The sequence below is a fragment of the Salmo trutta genome, chromosome 1 (assembly GCF_901001165.1).
Source record: "Salmo trutta chromosome 1, fSalTru1.1, whole genome shotgun sequence".
Lineage (NCBI taxonomy): Eukaryota > Metazoa > Chordata > Actinopteri > Salmoniformes > Salmonidae > Salmo > Salmo trutta.
The window spans coordinates 30539003-30555690 of record NC_042957.1 but is presented as its reverse complement, the minus strand read 5'-3'; the positions used below and the strand labels follow the sequence as shown (position 1 = coordinate 30555690).

At 44.2% G+C, this 16688-nt stretch overlaps 1 protein-coding gene across 13 annotated transcripts in view; it reads left to right on the top strand.

Annotated features, from left to right (window-relative positions):
• The window catches only part of lama2 (laminin, alpha 2), a 136529-nt gene that overhangs the window by 43135 nt on the left and 76706 nt on the right, over positions 1-16688 (top strand). For all 13 annotated transcript variants that reach the window (XM_029752788.1, XM_029752892.1, XM_029752861.1 and 10 more), the window contains exons 12-13: positions 387-563; positions 12402-12503. In XM_029752788.1, the coding sequence (XP_029608648.1) occupies positions 387-563; positions 12402-12503 (279 nt within the window). The remainder of the gene's footprint in view (positions 1-386; positions 564-12401; positions 12504-16688) is intronic.

The following is a 16688-nucleotide window of genomic DNA, read 5'->3' as shown; positions in this document are numbered from 1 at the left end:
TATCTCGACCCAGGAAGAGTCGTCTCTGTGTTCATTGGAGGGGAAAAAATGGCAAATGAGTGTTTTGGGATTGTCACAATTTTAAGAACAGTTGATGGCAATATGTAGGCAACACTGCATGGTAAAACCAGAAGCAGAATATCTCAATATTTGAAGGGACAAATCACAAATCAAATAACATTTTATTTAGTAAACAACAGGTGTAGACTAACAGTGAAATGCGTACTAATGAGCCCTTCCCAACAATGCAGAGAGAAATAAAATCCTCCATCATAAGGGCTACATAACACTGCCATAACAAGGACATATCATAATGTCATAAACAGTGAGACGCTTTCTGCATGCATTGATAGAATCAAACCCATATGCTATGTGTTTCCGTTCAGGAGACATCCATGGCCGGCTGGTCCCTCACAGCAGAGGATGGGGAGGGGAAGGTGTGGCCCGCCGCCAGCAGAGACAGAGACAGGTCCCAGACACTCAGGATCGATAACCAGGAAGCCAGGAGACACCTTCCTGCTATCTACTACTGGAGCGCACCTGGAGAGTACCTGGGCAACAAGGTCAGCACACAACAGCCCTCTTTATCACACACACACACACACCACATACACACACAACTATTGTTCAGTCTTAAGTTTGACGATTGATTCGTTTCTTCCCTCTTCTCCTCATAGCCTTTGCATGTCTTCCCATCCCATTGTCTCTAACTCGTTCTATTCCCCTCACTGCATTCTGGGGGAAAGCAATGCTTCGCTCCATGAACTCTGTAATAATATGTTTTTCTCTTACAAACGTCTTCAGGCATGACGATTTACTCTGCTCTCCCTAATGTCAAAAAGGCACATCACATCATTATGAGCTTTATATAAGGGTCCACAATAGGGAACTAATGTATGTTTGTCTGTGTGTGTGTGTGTGTGTGTGTGTGTGTGTGTGTGTGTGTGTGTGTGTGTGTGTGTGTGGCAGTCAAGCAGGATTTCAGTAAAAGGATCAGACACTGAAGCAGAGAATTCTCTCATGCTAACGTGACGCTCAAAGCCCAACACAATTACTCCTGTATGTCCGTGGTGCCATGTTTCATCTCATGAATTATCACCATTGTGACATGCATTAAAAGTGACAGCCTCGTTTCTAATGAAAAAGAGAAATGGTTACATTTCGCTCCAGTTCCTACCAGGGTTTATGACTGCACACGGGTCTCGTTCTTTCGGGCTTTATGTATCTGGGGGAGGCTTGTTGCTGTTTACTATGTCCTTCCCTCTCCAAATAGAGTTCAAATCAAATCAAATCTAATTTTATTTCTCACATGAGCCGAATACAACAGGTGTAGTAGACCTTACAGTGAAATGCTTAATTACAAGCCCTTAATCAACAATGCAGTTTTAAGAAAATATTAACAAAACAAAATAAGAGAAGAAAAACAAATAAGTAAAGAGCAGCAGTAAATAACAATAGCGGGGCTGTATACAGGGGGTACCGGTACAGAGTCAATGTCAATGTGCCGAGGTAATTGAGGTAATATGTACATGTAGGTAGAGTTATTAAAGTGACTATGCATAGATAATAACAGAGAGTAGCAGCAGCGTTCCAGATGGGGTAGCCATTTGATTAGCTGTTCACGAGTCTTATGGTTTGGGGGTAGAAGCTATTTAGGAGCCTTTTGGACCTAGACTTGGCGCTCCAGTACCGCTTGCCGTGCTGTAGCAGAGAGAACAGTCTGTGACTAGGTTGGCTGGAGTCTTTGAATATTTTTAGGGCCTTCCTCTGACACCGCATGTTATAGAGGTCCTGGATGACAGGAAACTTGGCCCTGGTGATGTACTGATACTCTACCACAGGCGAGCAAAACCTCGAGACTTCCTTAGATATCGTGCACCAGCTGTTGTTCACATATATGCATAGCCCCCCGCCCCATGTCTTACCAGAGGCTACTGTTCTGCCCTGCCGATGGAGTTCATAACCCGCCAGCTGTATGTTCTTAATGTTGTCGTTCAGCCACGACTCGGTGACACATAAGATATTACAGTTATTAATGTCCCGTTGGTAGGATATACATGCAGGATGGAAGGCAAGGGCAGATTAGCCCCTCGTCGTCTGATCCTCGCAAGGCACCCTGATCTTTTCCACGAAACCTCAGTCGTCTGTACTCCCGACCCCAGAAGCAGCAGTCATGGACAATTACATCAGGGAGTGCTGGAGGCAGGTTTCATTCACCCCTCTACATCCCCTGCTGGTGCAGTCTTCTTCTTCATGGGTAAGAAGGATGGAGGCCTGTATCCCTGCATCGATTACAGAGGGCTGAACCAGATTACAATCAAGAATCATTACCCCCTACCCCTGATGTCCTCCGCATTGGAGTTGGTCCAAGGGGCCCAATTCTTCACCAAACTGGACCTCCTCAACGCTTACAATCTGGTGACAATCAGAGAGGGAGATGAGTGGAAGACTGCCTATAACACCCCTAGTGGCCACTATGAGTATTTAGTCATACCCTTCGGATTATCAAACTCACCAGCAGTCTTTCAAGCATTGGTCAATGACATCCTTAGGGATATGTTGAATCAGTTCGTCTTTGTTTACCTCGACAACATCTTGATCTTCTCCAAGACCCTTCTGGAACACATAATGCACGTCCGCCAAGTCCTGAGAAGCCTCCTGCAGAGTCAACTATATGTCAAGATAGAGAAGTGTGAGTTCCACGTATCCAAGGTTTACTTCCTGGGTCACATTATCTCTACCGCAGGCATCCAAATGGACCCCGTAAAGATTGAGGCGGTCGCCGACTGGCCCCGTTCCCACCTCACTCAAGCAGGTCCAGCTGTTCCTCGGGTTTGCCAATTTTTACAGGTGTTTTATACGCAACTTTGGTGCGGTGGCAGCACCTCTCACGGTCCTGACCCGCAAGTCCCAGACCCGTTTTTGCTGGACCCCCAAGGCTGACAGGGCATTCATGGAGCTCAAGGTACATTTCACCTCTGGACCCATCCTCGTTCATCCTGATCCAACTCGTCCCTTTGTGGTGGAGGTGGATTCCTCAGACACCAGAGCAAGGGTGGTCCTTTCACAGCAGAACGAGGAGGACAAGAAACTGAACCCATGTGCCTTTCTCTCCAAGTGGTTCTCACTAGTGAAACGCAACTACGATGTAGGCAACCAGGAGCTCTTGGCAGTTAAGTGGGCTCTTGAGGGGTAGAGACACTGTTTGGAGGGGGCACCTCATCCTTTCGTGATCTGGACGGACCATAAGAATTTGGTCTCCATTCAAGAAGCCAAGAGGTTGAAAGCTCGCAGGCTAGGTGGGCTCTGTTTTTTAACAGGTTTCGATTTCACACTGGCCTATCGCCCGGGATCCAAGAATCAGAAGGCAGACGCCCTGATGGAGAATGTGAGATCCTTTGTTGTGGCCTGTTCCATCTGTGCCCAAAGCAGGTCTTCACGTCAGCGACTGGCCGTGTTGCTCCAACCTCTGCCCATCCCCAGCCGGCCCTGGTCTCATCTGTCTGTAGACTTTATCACAGGCTTACCTCCATCTCATAGGCTTACCACTATCCTGGTGGTCATCAATCGGTTCTCCAAGGCAGCCCATTTCTTCGCCTTACCCAAGTTGCCTTCAGCGAAGGAGGCCGCTGATCTCATGATTATCAATGTCTTTTGACTACACGGACTTCCCCAGGACATTGTCTCAAATCGTGGGCCCAAGTTCATCGCACGGTATTGGAAGGCCTTCTGTTCCCTTTTGGGGGCATCGGTGAGTCTCTCCTCAGGGTTCCACCCTCGATCGAATGGGAAAACTAAGCGGGCCAACCAGGAGCTGGAGAAGTTCCTCTACTGCTTGGTCTCCACTCAGGCCAGTAACTAGAGCAAGTTCCTCGTCTGTGCGGAGTCTGCTCATAACACACTGCTGAACTCATCCACTGGACTGTCGTAATTTGAGTGTCATTCCGGGTTCTCCCCCCCTGTTTCCTAAACAAGAGGCCATCAGCCGAGGCGTTCATTTGACGATGTCGCCGCACCTGGATCAGAGCATGATTCTCCTTGCTCCGCTCCTCTGCCCGACACCAACATCAGACAAACCGGCAACGAAGACCTCTTCCACTCCTCCGATCGGGTCAACGGGTGTGGCTTTCCACCCTTGATCTTCCCTTAACAGAGGATTTGCAGAGGCTCGCTCCTCGCTACATAGGACCATTCAAGATGGTCGCATCAACCTGGTCTCCTATCATCTCCAGCTTCCCAGGTCAATGAGGGTCTGTCCATCCTTTCATGTCTCCCATCTCAAGCTGGTAAAGACCAGTCCATTCTCTCCCCCCACACCTGCTCCTCTGCCCCCTCAACTTGTGGATGGCTGCCTGACCTACATGGTCCGGCATCTGTTGGAGGCTCGTCGGGTCCGATAGACCCTGTAGTACCTGGTGGACTGGGAGGGCTACGGTCCCAAGGAGAGGGCGTGGGTGCCTGCCCGGGACATCCTGGATCCGGGTCTTTGTTAGAGACTTCAAACAACTACGTGGTGGTCGTCATGGCTCTGCGGCTGGAGCCGCTCCTAGAGAGAGACTGCCCTAGAGACTTTTATTGGACTCAGGTGTGTCTTATTATTTCATGATTGTTTCCCTGTTAGGAGAGGTGTGTTTATGTGGTCCTTTGCAGAAGCTTGAATTGTTTACCGTGTGTGTTCAATTCCTGCATGATTTTTCGAGACTTAGTGTTTGCTGTTTTTTCAAGTGTACTGTGATCCTGCGACTACCGTATCTCAGTAAAGTATTATGTTTATCTTTAACCACTGATTCCTCGTCTGGTCGCTTCTCTGCATCTGGGTCCAAACTTACCACGTCACAAATATAGCCCCCATAAAAAAATGTGTACAGCTGTATATTCACTTGTTTGACATATCAGTGAAAAAAATGCATCTTAATTGTGGCCTATTCCTTTAACTTCTAGAACTGATTCTTGACCACGTATATCCTGCTTCTCCATTTAACAGGGGATGTGGTGACAGATTTACAGGAGATAATAAAACCCATAAACCTGCAAACAAATCTCAAATTAACTTTTTTAGACAGAAATCTCCACGTGTTGATTGACTATTGCCCTTGTGCCGAGGGCTGCCTCCTTGCCTTCCCTGGCCAAGCAAAGTGAAAGGAATAGCACCAATTACTGCGGCTGCCTCTTCACTGAGTTGTGACCTATCATGGGTAATAGACTATTATGATGATAAATGAACCCATCTCGGTAGCGCTTGCCTGAGTACACACTTCAGCACTTTCTCCCAGTGAGGAGCGGGGGCCATTACCCCTCGCCTTCAGATTGACAAGGCCGACGGAGCGCCGAGTGCCCAAGAGAATATGCATGGGTGGGTGCCAATGATTGTTTTACCCATATGAATGTATTTATTTACTGTGTGTGTGTGTGTGTGGCTTCATTTGTGGGCTGGGCCCCCTGTACGAGGTGGTCTTCACTGGGGACCTATAGACTAGAGACTGAGCGCCACATCTAGGATTCTAACAGAGCTCTGAGTAGACACTGTTATACTGTGCTCCTCTGTCCCACTTGACAGTAGAGAGGAGGATATTCAGCCATTTCTAGCCTGTCCCAGACTGCAGCTCCAGACTGCATGCTGTGGCTAACACACCGTGATCGTCCCTCTAGTCCCTCTATTCCCTCCACACTGCAGGGGCAGAGGCTGCAGGGCACAAATGGCCCCATTTCCAGGCTCTGCCACTTAAATGTCTGATGAACTGCAACAAGGAAGCCTCCAAAGCTGCCTGCTCATTCAGCAGATACTGGAGCTTTTTTCATAAGTGGATCGTCTTTTGTTTGTTGGTTTGTTTGTTTTAAAGAAGTCCCCATGATTCAAGTATTGTATTTGTTAGAGGGTTTTTTTAGAACAGAACTCTATAAATGTGTGGGTTGCTTAGAAACAAGAAGTGTGCTTGCTTATACAGTACTTGCCAATTATTGTAATGATACTCCAACTGTTTTAGTAAATTGCTTAGTTCTTCTGATCTACATCTACCCCAAATACTTTAGAAAAACATGGCGGAAATCTTTCCATAAAGCACAGTAACCCAAACAAATGGTATTGGTTACAGATGGACAAACAAGTAGGGAAATTCTTGTAGCTTTTGAGTCAGCAAATAGTCTCTGCCCCAGATCTTTTCACTTTGGACTGTCTCATTGGGGCCAGTTAAAGTGTTCCCCAGATGCGCGTGTTTCCAAGCCCTAGTTTTGGACCATCACCCACTATGCACAAACAAAACAGGACCCCATATTGGAGGCAGTCAGAGGATCTGAGCAGAGCCCCCTCTTTGCAGCATTCCTGTGGGTGGCCGGTGGGAAAACACACATTGATGCCTCCTGGATATTAATGTCAACAGAGCCAGAGCTCGTAATGGGGGAACAGATGTCAGGATCTATGGGTTCCCGGGGTCACGGTGCGACTCTTCCCGGGGTCACGGTGCGACTCTTGTTTTCAGAAGCCCAGCGGAAAGTTGGATGGTCTGTTTTTCATTTCCTGAAAGATGGGCCCTGATTACCCCCTCCTCTGTTTTTGTCTCTCCCGCTCGCTCTCTCCATCTTTGTCTGGGCATATTTGGTGTGGGATGGCTGGCAACTCTGGCTCTCTGTCTCTGTTCTAACACGGCCTCCCATGTGATGTATAAAAGTGGATCCGAACCCCAAAGTCCTCTCTTCGCAGTGCTCTCTTTATTTGTCCTGTAACTCAATCTGTCCTCGTGTAGCAAAATACACTTTATTATGGTTGTTCAGAATCAGCCACTGTGCTCCAGTAGGATTGTGAGATATACGATTGTATCTGAGGAGCTCTTGTTATGTATCCCAGACAAAGAGATCCTACTGCGACATGGATGGTTTATTGACGTGAGTGTCCTGTTGTGTGTTTCTGACGCTATTTACAGGAGGATTAGAACTTTGCCACGAGTGGTGTGCTGACGCATGCTGTTGCTCCTTAACAAAAGGTTTGATTTCCCCTGCTCCTCCCACCCACAATGCACTTTACCTTCATAGACCAGCCCCTTTGTTCCACAGAGGGTGAAGTGTTCTCAATGTGAATTGGATTTATGTGAGGAAAGACTTTGTCATGATATTATAATAGGACCTGCACCCTGTACAGGACTCACTTTAGCCCTTGTTTATAGAAACAAATAAGGCTTTAGCTCAACCCTTCTCCAGAACCCCATGCTTAGGTACAATAGTAACATTTTATATCTATGTTGGTTGCCTGCCCAGCTATGCATGAATTATATCCTAAATGGATAGACATCAGCGATGCCAAAACCAATGGTTTGACAACACTAATGAATAGATATTGTGCTTTGGCGCTGCTGTAGTGAGCTCTGGGTCTGGTGTATGTAGCTCCCTGCTGTGGCTGGTCTTCTAGCCAGGGTGTTGATGGTGCTTTTATTTATTTATTTAACTAGGCAAGTCAGTTAAGAACAAATTATTTACAATGACAGCGTACCCCGGCCAAACCCTAACCTGGGCCAATTGTGCGCCGCCCTATGGGACTCCCAATCACGACCAGTTGTGATACAGCATGGAATCGAACCAGGGTCTGTAGTGACGCCTCTAGCACTGAGATGCAGTGCCTTAGGCCGCTGCGCCACTCGGGAGCCCCATGGGGGCTTGAAAGGCCTTCAGTTTCCCTGACCAGATGATCTAACCAGGAACAACTCTGGTCCCTAGTTATATCCTATACAGGTCTCTTGGTCAGGGAAAACTCAGGACCCCTCTGATAAGTGCTGAGAGGGAAGTGGTTTGCCCTCCAGGTCCAGTCTAGTCTTAGGTTCCCCCAGGTCAGATAACGGCAGGGCCTTTCATTCAACACAGCAAAGCCCCGAGAGCTCTCAGCAGGGGGCCAGGAGAGGAAAAGAGAGCAGCTCAATAACACCAAGATAAGAGGGCCCCTTTCTAGCAGGAAAAACACAACACACATCTCTGCTTTGTTTGGAGAGCTGGAGCCAGAGGAGAGAAGAAGAAGCAGAAAGAAAGAAAAACAATGATACACAAATACAAAGGAGGTTAGGCTGTCCTGGATCCGAGAATGTGTGCTCAACTGTACAGACAAGACGCCCTACATTTTAGGAATGCAGTCATCATTGGAACAAAACACACTTGTGGCTGTGGCAAAGTAGGCATCCTAATCTTCAAGAGCACAGTGCCTGTAACTGTGTCCATCTTTAAGGATCTTTGTTTAAAAGCTGATTGTAATGCATCTGTCTAGTGCAGCCTCATCAGTATTACTGCCTGGCATGGGTAGTGTGTCCTGCTATAAAACCTGTCCCTTAACGATCATTACACACAGCTCGTAATGTCACTGAAGAGGAGTGGAGATTTGTTGTTGGTGTTGGGTCATTTCACACTTCACTGGGTTTTAAAGGGGACTCTAGATCATTTTAGTTAAGTATTATATCCAAGCTAAGTAATAATGCAATAACTCCTATAACCCTCACTATGCATGCAGACGTAATCTCGGTCCTTGTCTTTACATGCTATTAAACTGTAAAAGTGCATTTGATGGTGGTAAGACTTTCTGTTCTATGCAGTGCAAGTTATCATATACAGTCGCTATACACATACAGTTGAAGTCGGAAGTTTACATGCACTTAGGTTGGAGTCATTGAAACTCGTTTTTCAACCACGCCACAAATTTTTTGTTAACAAAATATAGTTTTGGCAAGTCGTTTAGGACATCTACTTTGTGCATGACACAAGTAATTTTCCCAACAATTGTTTACAGACAGATTATTTCACTTATAATTCAATGTATCACAATTCCAGTGGGTCAGAAGTTTACATACACTAAGTTGACTGTGCCTTTAAACAGCTTGGAAAATTCCAGAAAATTATGTCATGGCTTTAGAAGCTTCTGATAGGCTAATTGACAACATTTGAGTCAATTGGAGGTGTACCTGTGGATGTATTTCATGGCTTACCTTCAAACTCAGTGCCTCTTTGCATGGCATCATAGGAAAATCAAAAGAAATCAGCCAAGACCTCAGAAGTTTTTTGTTGTTGACCTACACAAGTCTGGTTCATCCTTGGGAGCAGTTTCCAAACGCCTGAAGGTACCACATTCATCTGTACAAACAATAGTACGCAAGTATAAACACCATGGGACCACGCAGCCATCATACCGCTCATGAAGGAGACGCATTCTGTCTCCTAGAGATGAACGTACTTTGGTGCGAAAGTGCAAATCAATCCCAGAACAACAGTAAATGACCTTGTGACGATGCTGGAGGAAACAGGTACAAAAGTATCTATATCCACAGTAAAACGAGTCCTATATCGACATAACCTGAAAGGCCGCTCAGCAAGGAAGAAGCCACTGCTCCAAAACCACCATAAAAAAGCCAGACTACGGTTTGCAACTGCACATGGGGACGAAGATCGTACTTTTTGGAGACATGTCCTCTGGTCTGACGAAACAAAAATAGAACTGTTTGGCCATAATGACCATCGTTATGTTTGAAGGAGAAAGGGGGAGGCTTGCAAGCCGAAGAACACCATCCCAACTGTGAAGCACGGGGGTGGCGGCATCATGTTGTGGGGGTGCTTTGCTGCAGGAGGGACTGGTGCACTTCACAAAATAAATGGCATCATGAGGAAGGAAAATTATGTGGATATAGTGAAGCATCATCTCAAGACATCAGTCAGGAAGTTAAAGCTTGGTCACAAATGGGTCTTCCAAATGGACAATGACCCCAAGCATACTTCCAAAATTGTGGCAAAATGGCAAAGGACAACAAAGTCAAGGTATTGGAGTGGCCATCACAAAGCCCTGATCTTAATCCTATAGAAAATGTGTGGGCAGAACTGAAAAAGGGTGTGCGAGCAAGGAGGCCTACAAACCTGACTCAGTTACACCAGCTCTGTCAGGAAGAATGAGCCAAAATTCACCCAACTTATTGTGAGAAGCTTGTGGAAGGCTACCATGAAACATTTGACCCAAGATAAGCAATTTAAAGTCAATGCTACCAAATACTAAATTGAGTGTATGTAAACTTCTGACCCACTGGGAATGTGATGAAATAAATAAAAGCTGAAATAAATCATTCTCACTACTATTATTCCGATATTTCATATTCTTAAAATAAAGTGGTGATCCTAACTGACTTAAGACAGGGAATTGTTACTTGGATTAAATGTCAGGAATTGTGAAAAACTGAGTTGAAATGTATTTGGCTAAGGTGTATGTAAACTTCCGACTTCAACTGTATGCACACCCCTTGCACTATCTTCACAAGGGAATACAATTAGATTTTCCCTACCTATCTACACAACCTACTCCCCATTTTCTAAGTAAAATCACATTTTTAGAACATTTTCCAAGTTAATAAAAAATAAAGATGTATTGATTGCATTGTCTTCACACCCCAGGGGTAATACTTGGTGGAAGCACCTTTGGCTGCCATTACAGCTGTGAATTATTTTGAAAAAATTGTACAAACCTTGCACAACTCTTACGGCCTATAGAATGTCTACACCCCCTTGAACCTTTTCACAATTTTCACATTTTCCTACATATCTACAAAACCTACTTCACATTTTCAAAGTGAAAGAATGTTATAGAATTAAAATATCATAATTGGATAAGTCTCCACTCACTTGATGTAAGCACCTTTGTCAGCCAGACTGGACCATTCAGGAACACTCAACACCTTTGGGAAGCCATTCTGGTGTGTCTTTGGCATTACATTTTGTGTAATTGTCTAGCTGAGAAACACAACTTTATCCCAGGGTTAGGTTTGCAGAAGTCTAAGGAGGGTTTTCCTCTAACTTTTTACATGGGCTTTTCTCATTTCAGATTTATTTTCATCCTTTCAGTCCCTGCCAATGACAAGCATACCCATAACAGGATTCTGCCACCACAATACTTGAAAATAAAGAGAGTTTTACTCTGTGTTGTCTTGTATTGGATTTGACCCAAACCAGTCGTTTTTAATTTAGGCCAAAATGTTAATTTATATGCCATGGCGTCTTGCCGTATTACTTAACAGCCTTGTTGCAAACAGAATGGATGTTTTGGAATGGATTTTTTAACATAGGCTTTTTTATTTTCACTTTGTCATGCAGGCCAGTAATATGGACTGAATGCAATGTTATTGATCCTTTTGTATTTTTAAGTATTGTGTTGGCAACAGGATGTTATTGGTATGCTTGTCATTGACAAGGACTGGGGAGATTGTCAGGATGAAAATAAATCTGAAAGGAGCAAACCCCAGGTAAAAAGTTAGAGGAAAACCCTCCTTAGACTTCTGCAACCTAATTTCTGGGATATGACTAAATAGTTAATCTGGGTGATTTTTCCACAAATAGACAGGTATTTTCCTTTCCATGGTAGCAAGATCTTATCTATTCTTTCGGGATATGAATACCAAGTATGTCCACTTCACCATCAGACCATTTTATTGGTAAACTACACAGTAATGTAACATTTGTATTTTTTGTGATCCAATACGTAATATCATAATCATTATCATAATTTGGTTGTAATCCAGAGACATTAGAACATTATCTAGATCCTCTATGAGGCGGTGGAGGCATCAAAGTTGTGGATTTAAAAGAAAACATGAATCATCAGCGTACAATGACACTTTTGTTTTTAAGCCCTGGATTTCTAGCCCTTTGATAATATTGTTGGATCTGATTTTTATAGCTAACATTTCAATGGCCATAATAAGTAGATATGCAGATAGTTGACAACCTTGTTTTACTCCACTTGACAGTATAATACTTTCTGAGAAGTAGCCATTATTTACTATTTTACACCTAGGGTTACTATACATAACTTTAACCCATTTTATAAGAGATTCTCCAAACTTGAAATATTCCAGGCATTTATACAGCATATAAATTCCAGTCGGCTATGAATACCAGGTCTGGTTTCTTGGATTTTTTGTAGTGTTCTATTGTTTCCAGTACTTGTTTAATATTATCTCAAATTATCGTCCATGTAAAAAACCTGTCTGATTAGGATGAATAATATCTGACAATAACTTTTTTATCCTATGAGCTATTTATTTGCTAGAATTTTTGCATCACAACACTATATGTTGCCCTAAGAGTTGTGGAAAGTTGGTATAATCTTATTCAAAATGATTGACAGCTGTAATTGCTGCCAAAGGTTCTTCCACCAAGTATTACCTCTGGGGTGTGAAGAAATACGCAATCAAGACATCTTTGTTTTCTATCTTTCATTTATTCAGAAAATGTTCTGTAATACTTGTTTTCACTTTGAAAATGTGGAGCAGGTTGTGTAGATCAGTAGAAAAAAAATATGATTTATTTTACGGCGACAAAATGTGAAAACTGTGCAAGGGGTGTGTAAACTTTCACTGTGCACAGTAAATAAAATGTTAACTTCTGTTTGTTTACAGCTCCCAGCCTATGGAGGAAGTCTTGTCTATACAGTCTCGTATGATGCAGGGGAGAAAGACCAGGACATTAGGGTTAACTCTTCTCCTAATGTCATAATAGAGGTAAGTGCTAATAGCCTCATTATAGACACTATGCGATTACATGTGTTAAGTTAGGTGCCAACACAAACTCCTTCATAGAGCAAGTGCTCCCATAGAGAATTTTGTTCCAAGTCATGTTCAACCTGACTGGCCTAGACTGATCATGTGACATGTCCCTTTTCAGTTTCAAAGATCCTTTCAGCATTTTTTGAAGTTCACTCCAGACATGTCTGAATGCTATGTCTGGTTTCATTTAAAAAGTGGTTTGGCACAAAGCAATGTGTTGTGGATAATCTGTGTGTGTGCATGTCTGTGTGTGTGTGTGTGTGTGTGTGTGTGTGTGTGTGTGTGTGTGTGTGTGTGTGTGTGTGTGTGTGTGTGTGTGTCTGTGTTTGTGTGTGTGTGTGTCTGTGTGTGTGCCTATGCGTGCGTGTGGGCTCATAGTGTTTGACAGCATCTGGCTGTCATTAGCTGATCCTCCAAAAATGAACTCAGCTTAGTAGTACTACAGTCTTTTGTGTCCCATATGCGTTGTTTTACACATTCCTGCTGGTCCCCATGGCAGAGCTCTATCTATCTTTCTCACAGAGGGTATCTTTAAAAAATAATAATTATGAGGATAGATCAGCTATGAAACTAGCAGACAGTTTAGTCTATAAAATAACATTAGTTGCACATTTCTGATCCCCTTTATATTTATTTCCCAACACCACCCCTGGTTGGAGGACCAAGGGGAAACATAAAAATTCCATATATATACAGTACCAGTAAAACGTTTGGACACACCTACTCATTCCAGGAGTTTTCTTTAGTTTTACTATTTTCTACGTTGTAGAATAATAGTAAAGACATCAACACTTTGAAGTAACACATATGGAATCATGTAGTAAACAAAAAAGTGTTAAAGAAATCAAAATATAAATTAATACAAATGAAATCAAAGTAGCCACCCTTTGCCTTGATGACAGCTTTGCACACTCTTGCCATTCTCTCAACCAGCTTCATGAGGTAGTCACCTGGAATGCATTTCAATTAACAGGTGTGCCCTGTTAATAGTTCATTTGTGGAATTTCTTTCCTTCTTAATGCGTTTTAGCCAATCAGTTGTGTTGTGACAAGGTAGGGGCGGTATAGAGAAGATAGTCCTATTTGGTAAAAGACCAATCCATATTATGGCAAGAACAGCTCAAATAAGCAAAGAGAAACATCATTACTTTAAGACATGAAGGTCAGTCAATCCAGAAGATTTCAAGAACTTTGAAAGTGCAAGTGCAGTCGCAAAAATCATCAAGCGCTATGATGAAACTGGCTCTCATGAGGACCACCACAGGAAAGGAAGACCCAGAGTTACCTCTGCTACAGAGGATAAGTTCATTAGAGTTAATCGCACCTCCGAAATTGCAGCCCAAATAAATGCTTCACTGAGTTCAAGTAGCAGACACATCTCAACATCAACTGTTCAGAGGAGACTGCATGAATCTGGCCTTCATGGTTGAATTGCTGCAAAAAAAAACACTACTAAAGGACACCAATAAGAAGAGACTTGCTTAGCCCAAGAAACACGAGAAATGGACATGGAAATCTGTCCTTTGGTCTGATGAGTCCAAATTTGAGATGTTTGGTTCCAACCGCGGTGTCTTTGTGAGACGCAGAGTAGGTGAACGGATGATCTCTGCATGTGTGGTTCCCACCATGAAGCATGGAGGAGGAGGTGTGATGGTGTGGGGGTGCTTTGCTGGTGCCACTGTCAGTGACTTATTTAGAATTCAAGGCACACTTAACCAGCATGGCTACCACAGCATTCTGCAGTGATACGCCATCCCATCTGGTTTGCGCGTCATGGAACTATCATTTGTTTTTCAACAGGACAATGACCCAAAACACACCTCCAGCCTGTGTAAGGGCAATTTGACCAAGAATGAGAGTGATGGAGTGCTGCATCAGATGACCTGGCCTCCACAATCACCCGACCTCAACCCAATTGAGATGGTTTGGGATGAGTTGGACCGCAGAGTGAAAAGCAGCCAACAAGTGCTCAGCATATGTGGGAACTCATTCTACTGTTGGAAAAGCATTCCTCATGAAGCTGGTTGAGAGAATGGCAAGCGTGTGCAAAGATGTCGTCAAGACAAAAGGTGACTACTTTGAAGAATCTAAAATCTATTATAATGTGTTTAACACTTTTTTTGGTTACTGCATGATTCCATATGTGTTATTTCATAGTTTAGATGTAGAAAATAGCAAAAAGGAAGAAAAACCCTTGAATGAGTAGGTGTGTCCAAACTATTGACTGGTACTGTACATACAGTATAGCCTCCTCCAATTTGTACTGGACTCCAAGTGCATCGTCAAATCAACCAATCCCTCTAATATTAATTCCACCCCTCAGATGTCCAAAGACTATCCATCCTTCCCAGTACAACACCATTTACTATTTCCTTTGAAATATACTGCTCAAAAAAATAAAGGGAACACTTAAACAACACATCCTAGATCTGAATGGAAGAAATAATCTTATTAAATACTTTTTTTCTTTACATAGTTGAATGTGCTGACAACAAAATCACATGAAAATAATCAATGGAAATCCAATTTATCAACCCATGGAGGTCTGGATTTGGAGTCACACTCAAAATTAAAGTGGAAAACCACACTACAGGCTGATCCAACTTTGATGTAATGTCCTTAAAACAAGTCAAAATGAGGCTCAGTAGTGTGTGTGGCCTCCACGTGCCTGTATGACCTCCCTACAACGCCTGGGCATGCTCCTGATGAGGTGGCGGATGGTCTCCTGAGGGATCTCCTCCCAGACCTGGACTAAAGCATCCGCCAACTCCTGGACAGTCTGTGGTGCAACGTGGCGTTGGTGGATGGAGCGAGACATGATGTCCCAGATGTGCTCAATTGGATTCAGGTCTGGGGAGCGGGCGGGCCAGTCCATAGCATCAATGCCTTCCTCTTGCAGGAACTGCTGACACACTCCAGCCACATGAGGTCTAGCATTGTCTTGCATTAGGAGGAACCCAGGGCCATCCGCACTAGCATATGGTCTCACAAGGGGTCTGAGGATCTCATCTCGGTACCTAATGGCAGTCAGGCTACCTCTGGCGAGCACATGGAGGGCTGTGCGGCCCCCCAAAGAAATGCCACCCCACACCATGACTGACCCACCGCCAAACCGGTCATGCTGGAGGATGTTGCAGGCAGCAGAACGTTCTCCACGGTGTCTCCAGACTCTGTCACGTCTGTCACATGTGCTCAGTGTGAACCTGCTTTCATCTGTGAAGAGCACAGGGCGCCAGTGGCGAATTTGCCAATCTTGGTGTTCTCTGGCAAATGCCAAACGTCCTGCACGGTGTTGGGCTGTAAGCACAACCCCCACCTGTGTACGTCGGGCCCTCATACCACCCTCATGGAGTCTGTTTCTGACTGTGTGAGCAGACACATGCACATTTGTGGCCTGCTGGAGGTCATTTTGCAGGGCTCTGGCAGTGCTTCTCCTGCTCCTCCTTGCACAAAGGCTGAGGTAGCGGTCCTGCTGCTGGGTTGTTGCCCTCCTACGGCCTCCTCCACGTCTCCTGATGTACTGGCCTGTCTCCTGGTAGCACCTCCATGCTCTGGACACTACGCTGACAGACACAGCAAACCTTCTTGCCACAGCTCGCATTGATGTGCCATCCTGGATGAGCTACACTACCTGAGCCACTTGTGTGGGTTGTAGACTCCGTCTCATGCTACCACTAGAGTGAAAGCACCGCCAGCATTCAAAAGTGACCAAAACATCAGCCAGGAAGCATAGGAACTGAGAAGTGGTCTGTGGTTACCACCTGCAGAACCACTCCTTTATTGGTGGGTGTCTTGCTATTTGCCAATAATTTCCACCTGTTGTCTATTCCATATGCACAACAGCATGTGAAATTTATTGTCAATCAACGTTGCTTCCTAAGTGGACAGTTTGATTTCACAGAAGTGTGATTGACTTGGAGTTACATTGTGTTGTTTAAGTGTTCCCTTTATTTTTTTGAGCAGTGTATATTATTCTATTTTAGTGTGATGTCTCAAAAGGGCCTTGAGCCTCTCTATTTGTACAATTTCTACCAAGATTACCCTAAAAATAAATACTTTACCTAGGAGTATAATCATATTTCCCATTTGTAGGTCCATCTGAACACAGACATTGTGACTCAATATCTACTCCTGGACCTGA